Raw genomic sequence first — 26,466 nt, forward strand, 5'->3', positions numbered from 1 at the left:
TTATGTGGATGGTTTTCCTAATGTTGAACCAACCTTGCATTCCTGGTATAAATCCCACCTGATCATGGTGGATGATCTTCTTAATTACTTGCTGGAGTCTCTTTGCTAGTATTCTATTTAAGATTTTTGCATCTATGTTCATTAGGGAGATTGGTCTGTTGTTTTCTTTCTCTGTTTTTGATCTCCCTGGCTTTGGAATCACTACCATATTTGTGTCATAAAATATAGTTTTTTTTTTAACTTTGAAATTCTAGAATTTGACTAAACATTACTGGGTGTTTTCAATTTGGGATTTCTTTCCTGTGGTGTCATTGGTGTATTCTTTCTGATTTTACTTTGACTTCTGGTTCTTGTCTCCTTCAGTTACTGAGTTTTGATTGTTCCTTTCAGGGAGTTCTTTGCTTTGGTAAAGTTTTCTACCTTGCAGTCTAGGCTATTTATTTCCCTGATTTTCCCCTCCATAGTTTTCATTTTAATTTCATTTATTATTTTTTGCTTAATTTCATCTAGTCATTCATTTAGTCTTTGTAGTCAAGTCATTATTTCTCTGAGGCTCTGCTTGTATCTGTAGGATTACTTCTCTAGTCTGGCATTACCTCTTGTGTTTCTCCTTACCCTTAATATTTTTCTTTATTGGGTTTGGCATTTCTTCTGATAATCTTATTTTCTCTGTGGTGGTCTCCTTGGCTTTTTTAGGCTTTAAATCCATTAACTAGAACTGGTGCCCCTCGTATGAACCCTCTTCCTGGCTCTGCCTGTTTTCTGACCCTTTTTTTTTGTGCAGTTCTGGACTGAATGAAGGAGCTAACTTCTATTATTGTTTTTATTTTGCTGGAATGTGGGCATATATGAGGATGGGATTTAAATAAAAAAAAAGTATTTGTTTTTTGTTTGTTACATTAAAATTTCCTCCCCTCCCCACATTAGAGAAAGCATAATTTGACAAAAAGATATATGTATATAGAAAACTATGTTTTGCTTATTTATATTACTAGTTCTTTCTCTGGAGGTAGACATATACAAATTCTTCAAATAATATTTTTGTTGCTCTATATATATTTCCTTGGTTCTACTTGTTTCACTCTTCATAATTTCATATGTCTTTTCATATTAAAAAAAATTAACCTGCTCCATCATTTCTTGCAGCATAATAAAATTCTATTATCATATGTCATAACTTATTTAGCCATTCCCTAATTGGTGGACATCCCCTCAATTTCCAGTCCTTTGCCAATACAAAGAGAGCTGCAAGAAATATGTTAGAAAATATATGATTTTTTTTCTTTCCCCCTAATTTTAACCTGAAGTTTGGGATAAATTGCTGACCCTCTTTAAGGCTGATGTTTTAGAGTGAAGGGCAAGAGTGTTGGACCTTGGTCACTTTAGTTGAGTGCTCTAGCTGGGGAGGTGAGGATGTGACAGGTAATGTGTGTGTGTGTGTGTGTGTGTGTGTGTGTGTGTGTGTGTGTGTGATCAAGTTGGGAAAAAGAATAAACATAAGATGTGCCAGGGCTGGGAAGGGAGAAAAGGAGCAGGAAGTAGGCATTGGACATCCTATGGTGGCCTCCAGCTTCTGGGATTGGGATGGGGATTGACTATTGGAAGCTGAGTCTCAGATTTGTTACTTAGTTGGTAATTTGGAGAGAGTGGTTTCATTTGAGTGACAAGGTTCAGAAGCCAGATTGTAAATGGTTAAGAAAAAGTGAGAGGAGATGACGTGTAGCCACCAAATATAGATCATATTTTCAAGGAATTTGGCTGAGAAAGGGAGGAGAGATACATAAAGATAGTTGATGAGATGGTAGGATCTGGTGAAAGTTTTTATGGATCAGGAGACTCAAATGTGTTTGGGGGCAGCAGGGAAGGAACTGGTAGACAGGGAGAGATTGAAGATGATAGGAAGAGAGAATGCCAGTGAGATGTGATTTGCTGGAGATGATGGGAACGGATGGGATCAAGAGTGAATGTAGAGGGGTTGGCTTTGGTGAAGAGAGAGCAAATTTGGGATCTTCAGATTCCAAATCAACAGAGACTAGAATAAAGGAAGACATAGGGTGTGTGTGTGTGTGTGTGTGTGTGTGATGTACATGTGCAAAATGTTAAGAAATTATGAGATGAAGAGGAGGAAGAGAACATAAATGATCTTGATATGAAAACCTCAGCAGAGAGGCTTAGGGGATTTAAGAAAGATCCTCCTTTGGGAGTTTAGAGAGAGAAGAGACGTCATATAGAAGAGTAATTAGGCTTAAGGTTTTTTGGCCTTTATGTCAGGAAAAAAAAAAAGAAAGAAATCTTGGACCATTTTTAGTTTTCTTAAATGGAATGAGCTACCTTGGGAGGTGATGAGTTCCCCCTTATTGGAAGATTTCCAAAAGAGGCTGGACTTTTGGATATGGTGGGATTCCTTTTGGGGATTGCAATATATGGCTGCTGAGGTCCCTTCCAACTCTAAAATTTTGTGATTTTGTGATTGTCTGTGCTCTCTTGTCCCTGTAATCTTTTTAATCATTATTGGTCCCCTGACCCTTCTCTCCCCTTCCAGTTCTGCCATTTTGACTCCAACAGCTGTTTAAAAAACACCAAACCAAACTCAGCAGTAAATCTTTCCTTTTAATGTTTTTTCCTATATAACTTTTCTTTTCCTCCTTTATTCAAAGTCACCTGGCCCCAGAGGTTCTTTCTGACCTTCCTGGAAATATATAGTCGTTTCTAAACTCTGAGGATTGTATCTGATCTGGCCTGTGCTAGTTTCCCATGAGGAGGAAAGAGCATTTTGCCAAGACATCCTCCCTCAGTAATAATCTCCTGGCTAATTGTTTACCTTCCCTCCTCCTCCCTGAGCAGAAGAAGGTTATTGGGAAGGTGACACTGATAAGTGATAGCCAAAGGCAGAGCTCCTTGCCTTTCTTCTCATCTCTCTTTCCAAGTCCCTATCTCTTATTGGCTGTTACTTTTATCAAAAATATTGTCCCATGTTAAAAGAGCCTAAATCAGAGGATCCAGGTTCAAATCCTGGTTCTGCCACTAACTCCCTAACCTTGGGCAAGCCTTTTGACTTCTGTGGACTTTTGTTTACTTATTTGTAAAATGAGAGAAGTGGACTAGATCTATGATCCAGAGCTAGAGGAGATCTCAGACCATCCATTCCAACTCTCTCTTACCCCATTTTTTTTAAAGCCGTTACCTTCTATCTTAGAATCAATATTGTGTGTTGGCTCCAAGTGGTAAGAGCTAGTAATGGGGTTTAAGATACTCAGCTAGGAAGTGTCTGAGGCCAGATTCAAAGCCAGGACCTCCTTTCTCTAGGCTTGGTTCTCAATCCACCGAGCCAGCTAGCTACTACTTCTCATCCCATTTTTACAGAGGAGAACACTGGGGCCTAAACAAATAAAGTGACTTTTTCAGATTCATGTAGCTATTGTCAGTAATGGGATTTGAGTCTGGAGCAGGTCCTTTAAAATTTTTAAAAACATTTTATCTTTCTTTTATTCCAATAACAAATTTACATGTAAGTTTTCTAAAGTTACATGATTCCTATTGTTTCCATCCCTTCTTCCTTCCCCCCCTCCCAAAGCTGATAAGCAATTCTAATGTTATACATATATTATCACTCAACCCATTTCCATATTATTCATTTTTGTAATAGAGTAATTTTTTAAAACCAAAACCCCATATCATATACCCAAATAAACACATGATAAATCATAGGTTTTCATCCAGAGTAGGTCCTTTAAATATTGATGGCTAGCATTAAAATATAACAATTTAAACTTCGCAAAGGATTTTATAAATATTATCTCACTTTATCCTCACAAAAACCTTGGGAGGTCAGTTCTATTATTATCCCCACTTTATAGATGGAAAAAAAAAAAAGAAAAGAGGCAGACAGAGGTTAAGTGACTTTTCCAGGGTCACATGGCTAATGTCTGAAGCAGAATTTGAACCTGGGTCTTTCTGACTCCAGATTTGTGGCTTATCTATGTGTAACCATTGTGCCATCTAGCTGTTTTCCCCACTGTACTATGATCTCTTAAGTTTATTGCCAATTCTAGAAGGTGGATGAGACTTACCCCCTAAAAATGATCTAGGCTAATCCGATCATTTAAGAGATAAGGAACTGAGCCTCAAGAGAGGGGAAGGGGCTTGTCCAAAATTGTTTGGAAACTTACTGAGAGGTCCTAGTCCCAGGTCTCTTGGATTACAAATTCTGAGCTTTCCTCCGTATTAAGCTTCCTTTTGGAGGTTAAATGCTTGTAGATCAAATATTTAGAACTCTGAGAGATTGTCAAGACCACCCTTATAGATGCAGTATCAAACCAGCAGAGGGAAAGAGAAGGAATCTCCAGAGATCAAACACAAGTCATTGTGTTTGCCAGATGTGGTCACTGTGTCAGTTGGTTTTGTTTATCTTTGTTACCAGGAGAGAGAAAGGGGATATGGTGGTGGTGGGTGGGGTGTTAGGTTTGCAAATAATAATGGTATAAAAGGCAAAAGACATAAGTAAAACTTAAAAAAAGGAACATATACATCTATAGGTCGATGATAATAAGTAGAGTACAAGTACTAATTCTACAGATATGGGGAAGATAATCAAAGCAAAAGAGGGAGATGGAATTAATCCCAGAAGGATCTGCCAGAGCTGACTTTTATTTAACCCAGTTACTTTCCTTCCTATAGACTCACGAACCAAAACCAACGGATTATATATACCATCCTGGAATATGACCCACTTTTTGACTCCAGTGACATGACAATTAATGAGTGGATTAGAATTGCCAAGGACATTGAGGTAACATGGCACAGTGGAAAAACTCCTGGATTTGGAATCAAAAGATGATGAGCTCAAATCCCAACTCTGATTTTTACAGTTTAAGCAAGTCATTTCTCTCCCCCTCTTCTTATTGGCCCTTAGTAGTTTCTTCATCTGTAAAATGAAGGAGATCTTAAATCCTCTGGTTAGTCTGATGTCACAAAGTTGTTCCTTTTACTTACAGCATCTTTTCTTCCCTCTCCATCAGTAGACTTTCCCTGCTCTCATTTTGGACACTTACTTCCATTCATATATCTACACTCACATCACTTTTTTCTCCCTACCACATTATCTTGTTGACTCATTAAGTCCATGAAAATCCCCAGATCTTTGTCACATGTAGCAGCAATGTTGTTTCAGTTTGCATAGTTGGTTTCTTGAACCCAAGTGTACCTGATTAACATATCTTTTGTGACTTCATCCATATTGTTGATAAAAATACTGCATGGCATAGGACCAAGGACAGATCCCTGGGATGATTCACTAGAGACTTCTTTCTGGGTCAGTATTCATCCATTCATTAAATACAGACATTCACCACTTTTTACATAGTGTCTTAGAGAATTCTGGAAGGGTGACAAAATAGGGATAATTTCAGAGATGAGTAAACTGAAACATAGAGAAGAAATGACTTATCAAGGGTCACATGGCAAAACTGGTAGAAATGAGACCAAAACTAGGAGAAAGAGACACAGTAGTATATGAGCTATCCCTGGTCATCCAGTTGTTCTTATGTGGTCCTTCCTCTGCGATCAAGGACACATTTGTGACCTGGATTGTTGGGTTTAGGATTAAATAGAGCAGGAATTAGTAGTCACTCTGTAGGCAGAGAAAAGAGACTAATCAGCAATCCTGGCTTTGAAACTTCCATTGCAGCTATGTTCTAGCTAACCCATAGGTTAGACAGTGTAATATAGTAGAAAGCATTTAGGATTTGAAAATAGGAGATCAGAGATCAAATCCTGATTCAGTCACAAATTAGTTGTGTGACCTTAATCAATTCTTTCCATGGTTTCTTCATCTGTAAAATAGGGATAATAATCTCTGCATTCCCACCCTCACAAACCTGTGAGGATTAAATGAGATGGTTGATACAAAACCCTTTGTAAGGTCCATCACATTCCACAGAAGTTTGTTGGTCTGTATTGAAGAAATTACTAATGGAGGTCATTTCTTTCTGTGCTAGTTATTTGCATTGGACCTGTGCCCATGTCGCTGAGTAGAATTGAAATCTTGGTGGAATAAGGAGTTTTTATTTTGGGCATGAATGTATAGGGGAAAAAGCAGTGGATGTTGAGTTGAAGGACTTCAGTTCAAATTCTGATTCTTCTGTTTTTACTACCTGCCTGAGTCCTCCTTGGGACTCAATTTCCACATCTGTAAAATAAGTGTTGGGCCAGATGACATCTGAGGGCTGTTTAGCTCTGCCCTTCTGTGATTGGACTAGATAATCTTTGCAGTCTGTTTCAGTTGGAAATATTATAATCCTGTGAATAGGATGGAGAGAAATAGGAGACCTTGCCTTGGAAGGAAGGCTTGGTTGAAATAAATGAGGATATTTCACCTGGTGAAGAGAAGTAGGGAGTCACAGATAATTTTAGTTGTCTTCAAGTACAGGTATCCCTTCTATATCACAACTTTCCCCATCATAATTTCTGAATATCACAGGTCAGCATAAGAAATTAAATGGGAATTTTGGGGCAGTTTTGTGGAAGCCACAGACCCCACACGAAGACCAGCAGGGGATGCAGAAAAAGTTTATAAACTATATAGCCTATGACTATGTGCTTCTTGGTTTCAGAGGACAAAACAAGGAGTAATGGAAAGAAGATAAACAGGGAGACAGTTTTTGACTTGATGTCAGGAAAAAAATGTCCTCATGGTTAGAGTTAGCCCTGAGTTAATGGGCTACTTTGGGAGGTTCCTGGAGTTAAAATGGAAGTTGGATGACCACTGGTCAGTGATGTGGTAGAATGGATTCTTTTCTAATGATGAGTTGGATCAGATGAGCTCATTTCAGAAGTCTCCAAACTGGGGAAACAAGGGAAGAACTGCTGGCTTTCATCTTCATTCAATGTGGGCATTTGGTCACAAGAGGGCGCCCCTTGCCCTCTTCTTGCTACCTACTCACTGGACTTCTGCCATTGACATCTTTGCCAACGTTGCACTGGCTGCTGTGTTACTGGTTGGTTTCACCTTAGGGGCTGCCAGCAGGCAAAGCTCAATGCGGAAACAGATTTCTAGGAAATAGTGTTAAACAGCGAAGCTTCAGCAGCCAGAACAGAGCTCTCAGGCTGATCTGTGCCGGCCAAGCTCTCCCAGCCTAGTCACGTCCATTCATAGCCGATTAATACCCTACTCTGGAATGTCCCCTTTTCTTTTCTCTGCTGTTCTAGTCCCCTGACCTGCCACCTCATCTATTTCTTCCCCAGAATTCCAAAATATGAGAGTAGGAAGCTATTTCAATGGCCATCTAGACAGACTCATGCAGGGAAGGAATCTATGTTCTAAGGTCTTGAAAGCTCTGCTGCTCTCAATGCAGGCCAAGAGCACATTAGCCTTTTTAGCTGAATTCTTGAGCTTACAGGCTAGCGAAATCCTTCAATCTTTTCCAGAATAATTACTCTCTATCCATGTGTGCTCCATCTTATACTTGTGGAGTTTTTTTCTTTATTTGTTTTTGTACTTAAAGGCAACAATTTTTATTTTGCTTAGTGTCCTAGCCTCCCATGATCCCTTTGGATCCTGACTGTCATCCCTTGTGTCAACTGCCTCTTCTCACTTTATGCCAAACAAGACTAGAAAGACTTTCTTTTTCTAGGGAAGAGCCAGAGTTTCTTATGATGCCTAGTCTCTGAGGTTCTCATTTGGATTCTTAGCATAGTAAAACTGGTGGGGGGGGGATGGTGGGGGACATGGGAAAGTCATCTGCTTGGTATTATGGGTGATTTTCTTTTTTTTCCCTTTTTTTTTAATTTCCTTAAAAAAATTGCTAAGCTTATTTATTTATTTAATTTAGGGTATTTTCCCATGGTTACATGATTCACATTCTTTCCCTCCCCTCTCTCCTACCCCCCCTCCTATAGCCAACGAGTAATTCCACTGGGTTTTACATGTGTCATTGATTAAGACCTATTTCCGTATAATTAATATTTGTACTAGGGTGATCGTTTAGAGTCTACATTCCCAATCATATCCCCATTGAACCATGTGACCAATCATATGTTTTTCTTCTGTGTTTCTACTCCCACAGTTCTTTTTCTGGATGTGGATAGGGTTCCTTCTCATAAGCCCCTCAGAATTGTTATGGGTGAATTTCTTAATTTCCCTAGGTCTCAGTTTTCTGTAAAATGAGGGAGATGCATAAGACTGTTTTTAGTCTTCCCTTCCAGCTTTGGTATTTTGTGTTCTATTTTCTAGGGTCACACTTCCAGCGATGACATTGTGTTCTATGTTCTAAGGTCATTTCCAGGGCTGACATTCTATCTTCTATATTCCAAGATCCATTTCAGAATTGACATTCTATGTTCTTTGTTTGGAAGGTTCTTCCAGATCTAATATTCCATTAGTCTGCCTATGAATGAATTTCTAAAAATTTCTAAAATACCATATGTAGAACACTGGGCTAAACTGCTGGGTGACAAATAGAAAAGAAAGACAGTCCCTGTTCTTGAGGAGGTTATGTTCTAGTGAGGAATAACAACATATAGAGGAGGTTACAGTTGCAAGTGAAATGTTAAGACCCATGGTTATTAGGGTGCAGCAGCAAAGCATATGGTAATGAATCTTTTGTGTCATTCTACTGGTAAAACCATCTCTCTCTCTCCTTTTTTTTTTTTTTTTATTTTTTTATTTTTACCCTTCTGCCTTAGAATCAATACCACATACGGATTCCAAGGCAGAACAGTGGTAAGGGCAAGCCAGTTGGAGTCAAGTGACTTGCCTTGGGCAGCTAGGAAGTGTCTGAACCCAGGACTTCCTGTCTCCAAGTCTGGCTATCCTTCCACTGAGCCACCTAGCTGTCTCCATTTTTGATGCTGAGCCACTTGGCAGTGTCAAGCAAGGCCTTTGGTGGTGGGATATTGTCCTTTCTGAGTCTTTAGTATCTGTGGTGGTCTAGTAAGTAAAGGCTGCATCACCTGTAAAGGAAGTTGCCAGGTCCCATCTCCACAGAGGTTGCTGCCCTACATAATGGCTTCAGGATCCAAGATGGAAGCAGGATAGTGGTTGGAGGTAGTTTGGGGCTCTGCTATTCTGGGAGTGACTGAGGAACCAGTGATTCTAAGGACTGACCTCAAGAGATAATAACCATGGGAGCCAAGCAACCTTAAGATAGTGACTATGAGGACAATCATGGTGGAGGGGGGCAGTGAATATGGAGGTCAAAGCTATGAGGTGATTTCTACAAGATCTGGCTTTATCATGTTTTCCTGACTGACTAAAGTTATCTTTCCCTCCTTTCCCCTGCCAGAGGAATTATGAGCAATATTTTGGCTTTGTAGTCATCCACGGCACAGACACCATGGCCTTTGCCTCCTCCATGCTCTCCTTCATTCTAGGGAACCTTCAGAAAACTGTCATCCTCACGGGTGCTCAGGTAAGCACCCCCAGAGTCTGCTCAGGACAGAGGGGAGCAAGGGCAGGAAAGGGCTGCCTTAGCCACCCTTGCCTGGTAAAATATATTGTTTCTGCTACTGCCCTCGGTGATTGTCTCATCCCAATGCCTCCAGCAGCCCACAGAGATGCTCAGAGTCCATCTTGTCCACCTTTCTACAGTGACCATGGGGAGTGACTGAGGGTGGTAGTGATTGAGAACAACCATGGGGAATGATAACTGAGGTGGGAATGGGGCAGTCCCAATTGATCATTTAAAGAAAAGAAGAGGCACCATTCTCTGCTTTCATCTCCATCTCTTACCCAGGTTCCCATCCACACTCTTTGGAATGATGGCCGAGAAAACCTGCTTGGAGGTCTGCTTATGGCTGGACAGTATGTGATTCCAGAGGTATGGACTATGCTGGGAATTTGCTTGCACTGATGAAAGGAGTCATACCAAAAGGACTTCATCTCTGTCTAGTCCCAATTGAGTCACTGAGGAATCAACTATACATAGGAACACATATCAGAATAAATGAATAAATACATATCTATATATACACATACATACATACACACATACCCTTACCTTCTGTCTTAGTATCAATACTGTATATTGGTTCCAAGGCAAAAGAGCAGTGAGGGCTAGACAATTGGGGTTAAGTGACTTATCCAGGGTTACACACAGCTAGAAAGTATGAGGCCAGATTTGAACCAAGGACCTCCTATCTCTATACCTGGCTCTCAATTCACTGAACCACTTAGTTGCCCTCTGCCAGAATAAATACCACCAGCAACTAGAAGGTGATGTAGATAAGAGTTGTTGTATTTGGAATCAGAAGGACCCATCTTAAATTCCTGCTTCAGACATTTGCCTGCATTGTGACTTTGAGCAAGTCGCTTAATCTGTGTCAGCCTCAGCTTCATTATTTGTAAAATGGGGATAATATCACCTATGTCATGGGGATGTTGTGAAGATCACATGTAAAATGTTTTGCAAATTTTAAAACTATACACATCTTAGCTATTATTATTATTACTAATAAAAATAACAATAACTGACATTTCTCTATGGTACTTTAAATATAAAGCAGGGTCATGGGATGAGCTTTAGGTTAGATTTGGAGTCAGAAGACCTGGGTTTAAAAAAATAAGATTTCTCTCACAAAATTTTCCATTAAGGTACTTGACAACTGAGGTCCCTCAATATCTTTAGTTTTATAAATGGGAGGGAAATGATTTGCTCAAGGTCACCCAGGTAGGAGATGACAAAGCAGTGCTCTTTCTACTATGTCATGTTGCTTTTTTTTTTTTAATTTTAAATGCTTAACTTCTGTGTATTGACTTATAGGTGGAAGAGTGGTAAGGGTAGGCAATGGGGGTCAAGTGACTTGCCCAGGGTCACACAGCTGGGAAGTGTCTGAGGCCGGATTTGAACCTAGGACCTCCCATCTCTAGGCCTGGCTATCAATCCACTGAGCTACCCAGCTGCCCCCTGTCATGTTGCTTTAGACAAGCAGACCCTTGTGGTGGACAAGTGATCTTCTTCCCAGTTGGTTCCTTCTTCCAGAACCTCCCTTCACTCTTTCTTGATTTCTTTTAATAAAACATTTCATAGAATCCCAAGAATGAAGTGAAAGAAAGCCTTGATCTCAGAATAGGACAATCTAGAGCAGTAGAGAGAGTGGGATTTGTCATATTATATTGCTGTTTCTTGTACAGTGTTCTCCTAGTTCTGCTTATTTCTCTTTGTATCAGTTCATTTAAGTCTTCAGGTTTTTCTGAAATCCTCTGGCTCCTCATTTCTTAAAGCATAGTAGTATTCTATCATAACCATATATCACGTCTTGTTCAACCATTCCTCAATTAGTGGGCATCGAGGGACCATCTGTCTTGCTTATACTTTGCTTCTCTCATAACTTTTTTTTCCTTCTTCTTTTTCTGAGTATCAGGCTAACTCTTGAGATTTCATGGTAGAAGGCATTCAATCTCCTAGGGCCAGCCTATTCTCATGGTTGGGTCATGGTTCCATCTTAGGAAAGAAGTCTGTCCTCCTTGTTTCCATTCCCTCTGTTCTTTCTGCTGGAGGAGGAGACTCTGGTCTGGGGGGATCATCAGGGACTTGGGCTCTGTGGGTCCCCCTTTTTCCCCCTCCCCATGTGCTTGCTGACTCTGCACTGAGCTCCTGTTTTTCTTGCAGGTCTGCCTCTTCTTTCAGAACCAGCTGTACCGGGGAAACCGGGTAACAAAGGTGGATTCTCGGCGGTTTTCAGCCTTCTGCTCTCCCAACCTGTCTCCACTTGCCACCGTTGGGGCTGATATCATAGGTGAGAAAGTAACATATAGAGGGAAAGTGTGGGTGAGGCCATGACGCCCTTGCCCAAGGACTGATGAGAAGTCACCCAGCTTCCCCCTTCATCCTAGGTTCCTTTGGAGGAGGGGAGGAAGAGCCTGGGTCTTTTTATAAGACTGTAGGATTAAGAACTGGAAGTTACCTTAGCTAGAGGTCATGGAATCCATTCACCTCAGGAATTCTCAGGAAACAGACCAAAGAAGTGAAATTACTTATCTAAGGTTGCATAGGCAATAAGTGTTGGGATGGGCTCTCAATCAAATACAAGTTTTCTAACTTTTTTTTTAAACCCTTACCTTCCTTCTTAGAATCCAAACTATATATTGGTTCCAAGGCAGAAGGATGGTAAGGACTAGGCAATGGAGGTTAAGCAACTTGCCCAGGGTCACATAGCTAGGAAATGTTGAAGACTAAATTTGAACCCAGGACCTCCCGTTTCTGGGCACTCTATCCACTGAGCCATCTAACTGACCCTAGTTTTTTAGCTTCTTGTTCAATGCCCCTTTCCCCATTCTATGCTGCCTCTATCAACCAACTTTGTCTCATAAATAGACCAAGCCTTGGAGGGAGCAGTTATTCCCTCCTTGAAATTATTGTATCAGAACCTGGATTCAGATTCATAGGTGACTTAGGAGCAGTTTGTGTTTGTGTGTGGAGGACTCATAGCCTTATCTAGAATGAATCAGTGAATTTCAGAATCTGTCTTGGGAGGGAATTTGGTCAGAAATCCCCTTTGCTTTGTCCTAGCAAATGGTCACCCGATCTCTAGTAATAAGAGAACTTACTACCAATCAAGTCAGCCCATTTCATTTCTGTCCAGATAGGATGGTTAGGAGTCACTGTAAGAGTGGTATGATGAAATGATCATTAGATCTGGTGTTAAGAGACCTGGGTTTGAATCTCAGTTCCAACTCTTAGTAGCCAAGTGACCCTGCACAAATCTCTTTGCCCAAGTCTTAGTTTCCCAATTATAAAGTGTGAATTGTACTACCCACCTTATAGGAGTATTGGGAAGAAAGCACTTTTAAACACCTTGACCTTCAAACGATCCCTTGCTATTTGACCCTGGGCAGGCCACTTAACTCCCATTGCCTAGCCCTTGCTATTCTTCTGTTTTAGAATTGAACTAAGACAGAAGATAGTAAGAAAAATAAAACAAGAAGATAATAATAAAATAAAATAAAATGAAACTTTAAGACTTAAATGTGGGGTGTTATTTTACCTTATAACACTGAAACCCCATTCCACAATCCCCATATCCCCAATCTCCTAACTGCCCTGTTATTGCTCCTCCTTATTCATTCTGGGGCAAAGTAAAAAAAAAAATTATTAAGAGTTGGAAGAAGGATCCTTGAGTCATCTAGTCTAATCTAGGCAGCTAGGTACATAGAACCCTGGGAATAGGATCAGGAAGACCTAAGTTCAAATGTGATCTGAGATATTTACTAGCTGTGTGATCCTGGGAAAGCCACTTTAGCTTCTGTTTGCCTCAATTTCCTCAACTACAAAATAGTGATAATAATAGCATCTGCCTCCTATGGTTTTTGTGAGGAGCAAATGAGATAATATTTGCAAAGTGCTCAGCACAGTGCCTAATACATAATAGGTTATTTAATAAAGGATAGTTTCCTTTCTTCTTTCCTTTCTAGTTTGTAGGTGAGAAGGAATATTTTCCAATGACCTTCAGTAATAGGACATTTGGACCACTGGAAAACACTTAGCTTAGGTAACTGACATTCTTAGCTCCACTATTAATTCCTTCTGAGATAAGGCACGCTATTCCAGAATCAGTTTCCCCACGTGGGAAAGTTGTTACCTCAGTGAGTCGAGCTTTTGGTCCCTCTAGCTGAGGCTATCATTGCTAACAGTGACCCAAGGTAGGATTCTAAAAGATTCTAGGCTCCTATAAAGTTAAGAGAGACAATGTGATGTAGTAGTTGGAGAGCTATCCTTAAACCAAGGAAGACCTGTATTCAAATTCCACCTCTGTTCAAATCTGGCCTCAGATATTTCCTAGCTGTGTGACCATGGACCAGTCACTTAACCCCCATTGCCTAGTATTGATTCTAAGATGGAAGGTAAGGCTCTTTAAAAGCAAACAAATAAATAAATAAATGGCCTTGGAGAATGCGTTTGGACTTAATATCACCATCGAGCCATCATTCAAGGATGTTTGACTTGCTGTACCAATGAAATCTTAGGTCCAGTCTCTTGCTAGTCCCTCTCCTAAGACGAAAGCCACTCGCCAATCCTACCTTCTGGGGGATTTGCTATCCCTCTTAGTGACATCCTGAACTCACTCTCACTCACTTCACAGATCTCATCAGTTGCTAAAACTTGTCATTTCTCCCCCTATAGCACTTCTTATATATATCTTCTTTCTACTAGCCACCTCCCTAACTCAAGCTGTCGTTACTTTTCACCTAGATTATTTCTATAGCCATTTGAGGTTGGTGGCCTCAGGTCTCTGCCATCTCTAATCGTCCTCCACTCAGCTTTTGTTGTGCTATTGAATCAGACTTCATGACCCTTTTTGGTTTTTTTTTTTTGGTAAAGATACTTGCCACTTCCTTCTCCAGATCATTTTACAGATGAGGAAAGTGAGGCAAATAGAGTAAAATGACTTGTCCAGGTTCACATAGCTAGGAAATGTCTAATTCTTCATTTGAACTCAGAAAAATAATATATTCCAGACCTGGAACTCTTATCTACTGAACCACCGAATTGCCCTTAGCACATAATAAGTAGTTAAATAAATGCTTATTCATTAATTGATTAGCGAAGCAAAGAGAAAAGAACAGGCATTTATGAAGCACCTTCTCTGTGCCAGGCATCTTGCTAAGCACTTTATAGTTAATTCAGTTGATCCTTACAACTTTCCTGGGAGGTCAGTGCTATTAACATCCTCATTTTACAATTGAGATAAGTTAAATGACTTGCCCAGGGTCATATACCTAGTAAGTATGTGAAGCTGGATTTGAATTCAGATTTCCTGGCTCCAGGTCCACCTACCTACCTGGAAGAGGGCTCAGAATCATGAAAGCCATAAGAAATTGAAGGAATGTTACTACTATGTAGTATTGTCACTTTGTTGTACAGATTGAATATATTGAGGCCCAAGGAAGAAGGTATTTTCCTGAGGTCACACAGTTATTCAAAGAATTGGGTTCAGAATCCACATTCTACTGTTGTGCTTTTTTGGACTGTGAGAAATGTAGCTACATTATCTAGTTATAGTCAAGCTGAAGGTAGGGCAGCTAGGTGATGTAGTGGATAGAATGCCCAGCTAGGAATCAGGAAGACTTGAATTAAAATTTGACCTCAGATACTTACTAACTATGTGACCCTGGGCAAGTCACTTAAACCCTATTTGCCTCCATTTCTTCATCTATAAAATGAACTGGAAAAGATAATGGCAAAACACTCCAATATCTTTGCCAAGAAAATCCCAAATGGGGTCACGAGGAATCCAACAGGACTGAATGTTAACAAAGAAGATGCCCATCCTTACCTCAGTGCCATTTTTCTTTGATTGTGTGTGCATGGGAATGTGCCCACATGCAGACAGATGTTAGAACTCTATCCTTCTGGTGCTTTGTGGATATATGCTCCAAAAATGCCAAATTGTTTTGATTTAATGGAAGCCTAAGAAAATTTGAAACTACATGTTACCTTCTAACATTACAGGTCAATATTATCTAGGGTTTTTATGTCTCTTTTCTTTTGTATTAATATAGATTCTGTTTAATTCGGTTTAACTTTTTAAAAATTAGTTAAATATCTTTATTTTCATGAACGTAATTCTTCATAATCTTATTGTTCTTCATTCCTCCAAACAATTGTGTTCAAACAAATGTCAGTGGAATAAAACAAAATGTGACTTCTGATCCACTCCAAAAAGTGTAGCACCCTGATGGGAATTGTTCTGTAGTTGCAGAATTACTCCTGGATATTATTTGAGATTCTAGCAGTTAGTAAGTACCAAACGCCCTCGTGTTTTACATGTGGATTCAAAAATAAAATTGGGGACAGATGGGTAGCATGGTGAACAGAGAACCACGCTTGGAGATTGGAGGACCTGGGTTCAAATGTGGCCTCAGGCACTTTCTAGCTGTGTGACCCTGGGCAAGTCCCTTAACCCCAATTGTCTGGCCTTTGTTGCTTTTCTGTCTTAGAACTGATACTAAGACTGAAGGTAAGGGTTTAAAAGAAATGAAATCAGATCTGCTCTCAAGAAGTTTATAATCTAAAAAATAAAAGGAGGATTATTCACAAATAGTGTAGGAGAAAGATCGAACTGAAATGCTTTAGGAAAGTTTGAAGAAGGAGAAATCTTTCTCAGCTGGGGAGATCAGGGTGGGGTTCTCAGAAGAGGTTGTCCATGAACCTGGCCTCAGAAGAAGTGAAGGATTTTGGTGGAGGGCAGCCTGCAAACATGTATGGCAGCCGGAGAGGGCAGGATGAAGTTGGGGAGCAGAGAGTTTGCTAGGAATGTAGGCTTTGGGAAGGGATTGGAAAGGTCGCTAGAACCAGGTTGGTTAGGAAAGGGTTCTAGAACTGGTGGGTTTGGGTTGAATTTTCTAGAAGGATCTTGTATGCCCTCCCAGTCTCCCTTCTTCTTTCTCTTCCCCCTTCCCAACTTGGGGCAGGTGGGTAGCCAGTGCCTGAATTTAGAATGGTTATAATAATAAATGTTTATTGATTGATTGGTTGATTACTTCCTTACTGGAAGGGATGGAGCCTTCCTAAACTGCTACCCTTTCAAGAGTCAGGGGCTTTGGGATTCTTTGCAAATTCAGAATGAAACCCCTCCAGCTAAGTTCTAGTCTTCTTTGCCTTGTTTCCTTCATCTTAGGACAACCTCATTGACTCATTTATTTATTTGTAGTGTACCCCATGAAGGGCCATAGTGGAAAGAAAGAGGGGCTGGAGTCAGGAAGATCCAAATTCAGTTTTAGATACTAGTTGTGACCTTAGGCAAGTCACTTAACCTTGTTTGCCTCAGTTTCCTCATCTGTCAAATGAACTAGAGAAGAAAATGGCAAACCACTTTCTTTGCCAAGAAAATTTCAAATTGGGTCATGAAGAGTTGGGCACAACTGAAAAAATGACTGAACCAGTAAGGCCCCATGAAATCCCTTAGATGTAGGCCCAGAGAACAATAGGGACAAATGTGATCTACCTGGGACCTTGAGCCTTAGTTTACCCATCAATGAAATGAAGATGGGACTAGATTCTTAACCCTTTTTGTGTTCTGGCCCCTTCTGGCCGTCTGGCACACAGGCCCCTTCTCAGAACCATATTTTTAAATGCATAAAATCAAATGTATAGGATCACAAAGGAAACCAATTTTATGAAACAGAATTATCAAAAAATGCATTTAAAAAAATACATATTTTTAAAAAACAGGTTGCCAAACTTCAGGTTAAGAATCTCTAGAGTAGAAAGTCTGGTGTTCAAGGATTAGAACCTTAGGGATCCTTTATTCTTGTTTTACAGGTGGAGAAACAGGCCTGGAGATGATTTCACCTAATGAGTCAGAGCCAGAAACAGGACTAGAAAGTCTAGGTCTCCTGACGTCTGATTCAGGCTCTTTTTTTCCACACCATATTCATTGCTTGGGTTGCTGGGATACAGATTTCTAGAACCTCGAGGTCTGAAGCCAACAATGCATTCTTTGGTTAGGTGCCTGCACTCAACCCCAGCTGTGGACGTGGGAAGGGGATGGCTTGTTCTGGTGCCTCGTGGGCTGTCTGGGTGGATCTTCTCTGTCCCAGACCATTTTGAGAAATCCCTTGGCCCGCCTATGATTGGTATGGCTTTTCCGGCGAGCAGGATTTCTTCGGGGTGACTTTGCTGCATGGAGTGGGATGTGAAGGGCATGGGGCAGGGAGTGGGGAAAGAGAATAAGAATTTATCAATCATCTAGGTGCCAGGCACTATGCTAAGAACTTTCCAAATATTATTTGATTCTTTCAACAACTCTAGTAAGTTTGACAGATGAGGAAACTGAGGCAAACTAGGTTAAGTGACTTGCCCAGAGTCACACAGCTAGTCAGTTTCTGAGACCTGATTTGGACTCAGGACTTGCTGCCTGTAGTGCTTGAGGCACTTTGCTGACCTCTTAGATTTAGTACCAATCAGAAGTCTCATTTCTCTTGTGTGTTATGTTTTCAAGTTCTTTATGTTTTTATGTTTTTTTGCTTTTGTCTTATGTTTTGTTTTTGTTTTATTTTTTAACATTTATTAATATTCATTTTTAACATGGTTACATGATTCATGCTCCTACTTTCCCCTTCACCCTCTGCACTCCCCCCACCCATGGCCGATGCACATTTCCACTGGTTGTTTTATCTTTTAACATTTATGTTGCTTTATGTTTTTATGCTTTAAAGTTTACATGCTTTATGTTTTAAAGTTCTGCTTTTCTCCCAACAGCCCTGGGAGGCAAGAGGAATTATCTTTATTTTAGGGATGAGGACAGATGACTTAACTAAGGTCACCCAGTAATGGTCAGAGAGCCAGAATTTGGACTCGGGTGTTCTGTGCTCTTTCCAGTATACCATCCAAGGATTCCAAGTTGCATGTTTTGTTTGATTTAATAACTCTGGAAGTCTGCTCAGCTCTCCTTACTTAAGGAGAGAGGGTTATTGAGCTGATAGCACTTAGCTAAGGAGTTTGGGCAATGAGGTGGTACAGTGGTTAGAGCACCGAGCCTGGAGTCAGGAAGACTCATGAGTTCAAATCTGGCCTCTGACACTTTCTAGCAGTGTGACCCTGGACAAGTCACATAACTCAGTTTGCCTCAGTTTCGTTATCTGTAAAATGAACTTGAGAAGGAAATGGCAAACTAGTCCAGTATATTTGCCAAGAAAACCCCCAAATAGGGTCACAAAGATTTAGACACAACTGAAAATATCTGAAAAGCAAAGTAGGTTGACCTTGCGCGCGCGCACACACACATACCCACACACCCACACACACACACATAAACATGTGTGCGTTTGTGTATGCATGCAATTCCTTTTCAAATCAATTCAGCCAATATTTATTCTGTCTTATTTTGAAAATTTTATCTTTATTTTATTCCAACAAAAAATTTACATGTTTTCCAAAGTTATATGATTCATATTGTCTCCCTTCCTTTTTCCCTCCTCCCTCCCAGAGTTGGCAAGCAATTCCACTTGGTTATTCATGTATTTTCATGTAAAACACAATATTTACTCTGCCTGTGGCATGACCAGCTTGGCTCTTGTTGGGCTGCACTGGAGACCAAAGTGCTGTAATGAAATGTTAAAATTAAATGTGACCTAACGTTGTCAAATCTAACCTTGAGAGCTAGTGTGGTCATGTGGAAAGAGAGCTGGCTGTGAAATAAGAGAATCCAAGTTCAAATTCAGTCTTTGTTCTTTTTGCCTTGAACAAATTACTTAACTGCTCTGGGTCTCAGTTTCTTAATTTGTACAATGAGGAGGTTGAACTAGATAACCTCTAAGATCCCTTCCAGTGTTGTCTATAATCTCTCCTGATATTACCGGTGGGAGAAGGGACTTCCCTAGGCAGCTAGGTGGCACACTGAGTCTGGAGTCAGGAAGATCTGAATTCAGAGCTAGCCTCAGACAGTTTCTGGCTGTGAGACTTTTTCTAAGTCACTCAAATTCTCAATTTTATCATCTGTAAAATGGAGATAATAATAACACCTACCTCCTAAAGTGGTTGTGAGGATCAAAGGAGATGATATTTTTAAAGTGCTTGGCAAAGTACCTGGCATATAGTGGGCATCATACATAAATATCAGCTATTGTTATTGTTATTTCTCAAAGTCAGAACAAGTTTGTGGCAGAGTCAAGAGCTGGGATAAAACATCTGTATTCACTGAGGAAGGTTTGAAAATTCCATCTCTTTCTCTACCCACCCAAACTCATTGACAATACAAATATAATTTTGCCTTTTAAAAAAGTAATTTAAGGGGGCAGCTGGGTATCTTAGTGGATTGATAGCCAGGCCTAGAGATGGGAGGTCCTAGGTTCAAATCCGGCCTCAGACACTTCCCAGCTGTGTGACCCTGGGCAAGTCACTTAACCCCCATTATCTAGCTCTTACTGCTTTTCTGCCTTAGAACCAATACTTAGTATTGATTCCAAGATGGAAAGTAAGGGCTTAAAAAAAAAAAGAGTAATTTACCTGGGTTAATAAACTGTCTCACTACTCCTAAATGTTTTTCTAGGCTCTCCAGTACCCTGTGCTGAAGTCTGAGGAGGGCATTCAAAATGTTTACATTTAGAAAAAATCGGGCACTGAATGTTCCTTGAACGAATGAGGGAAAGCTAATGACTTTCCCTAGCCTTAGTTCCATGTCTGTCCTTGGGTGTATGTCCATTGGTCTTTGCAAGGTGTTGAACTCTTCTTGCCCTTGGGGTGCTTCCACTCTAGAGGCTTAGAGGAGGAGCAGACTTACACCCTGCCCTCTGGGAGCTGACACGGTTATCCAGTGAGCCCTGGCTACATCTCTACGTGAGTCCTTCCATCTTTGACCTGCCAGGAACAATGAGATTGAGGGAATGAATCTGGAAATGCTCTCAAAAGTCTAACAGGCTACACAGATGGAAGTGATGTTTCTCCAGCGAAGGCGACAGGAGGACATAAAAAGGAGAAATCCACAGGGATGAGGTGGAAGGTAGGGTTTGGAATTTAAACCTGGAAAGGTCCAACATGGAACTTGTCAAGCCCTGCTTAATCTGTAGAGGAATAGCTGAGGCTCGAGAAGCTCTCATGATTTCTGGTTGCCTCTAGGTTAAAATACAGACTCCTTCATTTGGCATTTCAAATACTTCTCAGTCAAGCTCTGGATGACTTTTCCAGGCTTATTGCAAAATACTCTCCTATTTGATCTTCTCTAAGCAGGACATTGTATTTCAGGCCCCTGCCTTTAGGGAGAATCCCAAGGTTCCTTGGAGGCTCAGCTCAGGGGCAGCCTCCTACCATGAAGCTGCTCCCAATGTCCTCTGTGGCTAGTGCCCTCATCCACAGAAATGACTTTGCATGTATTTTAGATTGGCTTTTCTGGATACCTCTTGATTCCTTCTGTAGAATGTGAGCTCTTTGACGGTAGGGAGTGTCTCTAGCATTGCAGGGAGGGCTTAATAAAAAGATCCAGGTATCAAGAGCCCTAGAAGTGTCCCTCCCAGAAGTCCTTTCTTTTTCCTCTTTTTGGGACATCCAAGGAATTAGGTGCCTATGTCACTCATGTGGGTCTGTTTCTGTGTCTGGTAGACTCTCAGCCTACTGTAATAGTAGCAAGACTCCTGGAATTGAATGAATGAATTAATAAATGAGTGAATGAGTGAAGAGATAGATTAGGTCATATAACCTTAGGTTATAGCTAGTGGCATAGCTGACAAGAAATCAGGTTTGCTGGGGGCAGCTAGATAGTACACTGAGCCTGGAGTCCAGAGAGCCTGGATTTGGGTGTGACCTCAAAAATTTACTAGTTGTTTGACCCTGGGCATGTCACTTAACCCCCCATTAACCTAGCCCATCTTGCTCTTCTGCCTTAGAATTGGCAGTGATTCTAAGACTGAAGGTAAGGGGTTTTGTTTTTTTCTTTAAAGAAGAGATCAGGTTTCCTGATTCCCCATTTGCAGTAGAGTATAGGAAATGGAACTGGGAGAATGGGTAGAGAATGGATGGACAGTCAGACAGACAGGCAGATAGATAAATGGATAATATTAACTAGCATTTATATAATGCTTCAAAAGTTGCCAAGAACTTACAAATAGTATCTTATTCTATCCTTTCAATAACCATAGGAGATAGGTGATATTTCTATCCCTATTTTACTGTTGAGGAAACCGAGGCTGAAATAAGTTAAGTGACTTGCCCAGGATCATCCAGGTGATATCTTGATTTGGTATTTGAACTCGGGTGTTCCCAACTCCAGACCCACTGTACCGTCCAGCTATTTGATTATTATTTATTAAGCATTTTCTACAGTTAGAAGCAAGCAAGATAGTTTTTGACCTCATGGAGTTTACATTCTTTTTTGGGGGTGGGTGGGTAGGGAAATAGGGTTAAGTGACTTGCCCAGGGTCACACAGCTGGGAAGTGTCTGAGGCCAGATTTGAACCTAGGATCTCCCGTCTCTAGGGCTGGCTCCCAATCCACTGAGCTACCCAGCTGCTCCCCATGATAACAATTCTTCAGGGGATTCGTGATCTCAATGATGATCTCATTGATGCTGAGTATAGTCAGCCCACATGCTTATTGACTGACTGAAAGATCCTCGTGCCATACTCTCTCGTGGATATCTTTTTGCAGACCTCCCTGAGATGCTCTGCCCTGTGCATTGCAAGCCTTTCACTGGCCCCTTGAATATTTCCTGGAGGCCAGTGCAGCATTCAGGCTGGCCTTCCATCCTCCCTCAGGTTTGCTATGCCACCAGCCCTGTTCTGTTCCTGGCTTTGTACGTGCTTCATTATGCCGATAAAACGACAACTGATTTCTGTTTCACTGTGAGATTTACAACGACCTTTCCTCAACAATGCTCTCATGATTTCGGCAGTACCGGTTCTAATTCCTGCACGATGAGAATCTTGGTGGACTTCTGAGACCAGACCATCTAGTCCAAACCACTAATTTTGCAGACATAGAACCTGAGGCTACAAAGGGAGAAGAGATAAGCCCAAGGCCATGTAGCTAGTAAGTGTTGGACATGGGATTTGAACCCAAGGCTTTTGCCTCCAAGTCCTAGGACTCTCTGTGAAATCATTGTCAAGCACAGTCTACATATGGATAAGAAAACATTGTCAAATTATCTAGTCTAATTCCCTCATTTCAAGAGGAGGAAACTGAGGCCCAACCTGAGAAGGGAAGAAATTTGCCCAAAGTGGGCAAAGGTAAAGCAAACAGGGTTAATGACTTACCCAGGATCCCACAGCTAATAAGTGTCTTAGGCCAGATTTGAACTCATGAAGATGACTATTCTTGATTCCAAGAAATAAGTAGCACAGCTGGGAATTGACCCCAGTTCATAGGAAATAAATGTTGGAAAGGAATTTAGAGTTCACCTAAAGACCTAGGGGTCTTCTAGGGAGTATGGTGGATGAGGAAGAAAAGTTGTAGAGCATTGGGCAGAGTGCCCTTTTTGTGTCTGCCTGCCCTTTCCCCAAGAAAACTCTAGAAAGAGAAGATAAAAACCTTGGATTCTTTCATTGCAAATGAGGTATTTCTCAGCCTCAGTCACCCTGGGGAGAGATGAATCACAATCTTATCTGGCATTCAGGGTGGCACTTCCTGGTGGCCCCATTGCCCATTGGCACAGTATGGGGGCGTTTGCTGTGTGAATCATGGGCCCTCTGCTAGCTTCCACCTGTCCAAGTCCCAACAGGCTGAAAAAATTAGACCGTGCGAAGCCGTCAATGAATAGCTGGATAAATGGAGTAATTTCCTGGGAGGCAACATGGTGTGGTAGAAGGAACACTGAGCTCGCAATCAGAGACCCTTGGATTCTAGTCCTGACTTTGCCTCTGTAAGATCTGGCTATTCTATTTACACACCTCTGACCCTGTTACATTGGGAAAGACACTTCCCATTGCTTGGCCTCAGTTTCTCCCATTTTTTAAATGAAGGGCGAGGAGGTTATCCTGGAGCAGTGGTCAAATAGAAATGGGGCCACTATCTTATAATAAGAATCTGTGGAGCCCCTATGTTGACTTAAAAAAAATAAACCTTTACTTTCTGTCATAGAATTGATACTAAATATCGGTTCCAAGGCAGAAGAGTGATAAGGGGCAGGCAGTTAGGGTTTTGACTTACCCAGGGTCACACTGCTAGGAAGTGTCTGAGGCCAGGACCTCGCTTCTCCAGTTCTGGCTCTCTATCCACTGAGCCAGCTGGCTGCCTCCTGATGTGGTTTTAAAATATAATATCTTCTAAGGTTCATTGCATTTTTATTTATTTTGTTAAATGCCTCCCAGTTCCATTTTAATCTGGTTTGGATTGCACTCAGGAGTGTTGCAAGCCCTCTGTTTGACACCTCTGGATTAAAGGCCCTCGAAGGCCCCTTCCAGCTCTTACAGTCTTGGATTCTAGAATATTGGAAAATGGAGTCCGGGACCCAAGAAGAGACATTCTCTTTTATCTCTGTCCCTCCCTGCCTCCCTTCCACATTCTGCTTTGATCCTCTTCATTGCCTTTTGGTCTCTAAAAGCATCATTTCCAGGCTAGCCTGTCTCTACCCTCCATGATGTGGCCACACGCAACCAGCCTGGTGTTTCTATCTGTAACACTTACTTCCCCTGGTTTTTGTGAGGAAAGTACATAATAAACCTTGAAGTACTACAGACTTAAGCACCAATATGATAATAATACTTTTATATATTAACAGATGTTAATATATAACTAATATGTAATATATTTATTATCATCATTATTAAAAATACATTTGTGTTATGAAATATTTGTGTAATAAATGAATATAAAATATAAATATGTATTTGATAATATAAGATAGATTATTGAATGTTTATATATTATTATATTTTTATTATATAATAATAAAGGCTTATTATTGTTGTTATTATTATTACTCTAGACCTTATTGTCCCTGTTCAGTGTTTACTATCTTTGAACCTTTTAAGCACCAAGATATGGCCTGTTTTGTGTCAGTTTCTTTTGGGTTGTGTGTGTTTGTCTCCTACTATCTGTTCTTTTGTCCCTTCAGTCAGTCTCGTCCCACTCTTTGTGACCCTTTTTGGGGTTTTCTTGGCAAAGATCCTAGGGTGGGTTGCCATTTCCTTTTCCCGTTCTTTTTATAGTTCAGTAAACTGAGGCCAACAGGACAAAGTGTCCAGGGTCAGACAGCTAGCCAAGAGTCTGAGGCCAGATTTGAACTCGGCCAGCACTCTATCCACTGAGCCACCTCCTACCTGTGAACCTCCCTTCCCCACCTAATGCCGTGTTCTTTATAGACTTTACCCTCCATGAGAGGAGGGATGGTGTCTTAGCCTTCTTGGTTTTTTCCTTTCCAGATCTGTATTCTCTCACTTCCCCCTTGCTGTCTCCCCCACCCCTGCCTCTCATCATCCAGGTCTGGTGGATCAGGCTCAGGATTGGGGCAAAGAAAGACTATACCAATAGAAGGTTTATTTAGGGAAGGCATGGAAAGGATTTTCAGCAAGGATGTCCGGCACCAAGTCAGCTACCCCAGCTTCCTTCCTCTGCCATCCATGCCGGTGTGCTGGTCAAGCCTGGTGGAGGAGCTTCTGACTCTTGTCTTGCTAACTTGTAAATGGGACACCAAGAAGCCATGTCAATAGTTTAGTGCCCCCCCCCCCCCGCCAATAAAGTACATCATTTTTTAAAACTATAAAATATATATACATATATATTTATATATATGTATATATATTTGTATTTATTTTAACTCTGCAAACCATGTACATATAGTTTTTTTTTTTTAAACCCTTGTACTTCGGTGTATTGTCTCATAGGTGGAAGATTGGTAAGGGTGGGCAATGGGGGTCAAGTGACTTGCTGTACATATAGTTTTAACCCTAGAAACTATATGCATAGTTTTAATTCTATAAATCAAGTATATACATAGTTTTTAACCCTAGAAACTATATATATATATATATATCTATAGTTTTTAATCCTATAAACCAAATAGTTCTTAATCCTAGAAACTATATATAGTTTTAATCCTAGAAAATATGTATATATAGTTTTTTATTTCATTTTTTTTAAAACCCTTAACTTCTGTGTATTGACTCCTAGGTGGAAGAGTGGTAAGGGTAGGCAATGGGGGTCAAGTGACTTGCCCAGGGTCACACAGCTGGGAAGTGTCTGAGGCCAGATTTGAACCTAGGATCTCCCGTCTCTAGGCCTGCCTCTCAATCCACTGAGCTACCCAGCTGCCCCCCACAGTACTTTTTAATTTTAATCTTAGAAACTATATAGTTTTAACTCTATAAATCATGTATATACATAGTTTTTAACCCAACCCTATAAACTATATATAGTGTGCACACTCATGCGTGCTTTTAAACTATAGGGAGTAGTACCAGAGGCAGGATTTGAACTCAGGTCCATTAACTCAAGGTACAGTGTTTTTTTCCACTGTACTACATTGCCATCCACTGAGGCATGGAAGGATACATCTTTGGAAAATAGAATTGTGTTTGGGGTCAGAGGAACTGGGTCAGAATCCTAGCTCATTATTTTGGAGATGATCTTGAAGGTCCTCTAGCTCTGTGTCTCTACATCTGTGATTTCCCTCTGTACCAATAATAAGACCTTGCTTGTACTGGCCACCGGGGAAATATTTGTATATTAATTGACTGTGACTAGCTCAAGGTCATAAAACTAACCAATGACAACAACCGCATCACCTGACTCCACCTGAGACCTTGAGAAAACCCGGGTACGTCTTGGTGCATTGATGCCAAAGCTGCTGGGGATTTCCCTGATTGGGCAGAGCGCCTAAAAGAAACTAGCAGCTTTCTGTCACTATATTTTGGCTATCCTGGTGTTTGATTTCATTGGTGAAGGGAACTCTAGTACAACACGCTTCCCATCGAAGAAAATCAGGCTTAGACTCTTCTGAGATTCTCCTGGGACGGGAAGGGGTTTCCAGAGTCACACAATTCATGATAGAGGCAAAATTCAAACTCAGATTTTTCTACTCCCAGGCTGGCTCTCTATATAC

At 40.8% G+C, this 26,466-nt stretch overlaps 1 protein-coding gene across 1 annotated transcript in view; it reads left to right on the top strand.

The window, feature by feature from the left end:
• ASPG (asparaginase) overlaps window positions 1-26,466 on the top strand; it is a 155,126-nt gene that overhangs the window by 27,358 nt on the left and 101,302 nt on the right. Inside the window, 4 exon segments of the mRNA XM_044659912.1 lie at window positions 4,678-4,789; window positions 9,282-9,407; window positions 9,732-9,815; window positions 11,607-11,733. Of these exon segments, the coding sequence (XP_044515847.1) occupies window positions 4,678-4,789; window positions 9,282-9,407; window positions 9,732-9,815; window positions 11,607-11,733 (449 nt within the window).

The sequence above is a fragment of the Gracilinanus agilis genome, chromosome 2 (assembly GCF_016433145.1).
Source record: "Gracilinanus agilis isolate LMUSP501 chromosome 2, AgileGrace, whole genome shotgun sequence".
NCBI classification, from domain to species: domain Eukaryota; kingdom Metazoa; phylum Chordata; class Mammalia; order Didelphimorphia; family Didelphidae; genus Gracilinanus; species Gracilinanus agilis.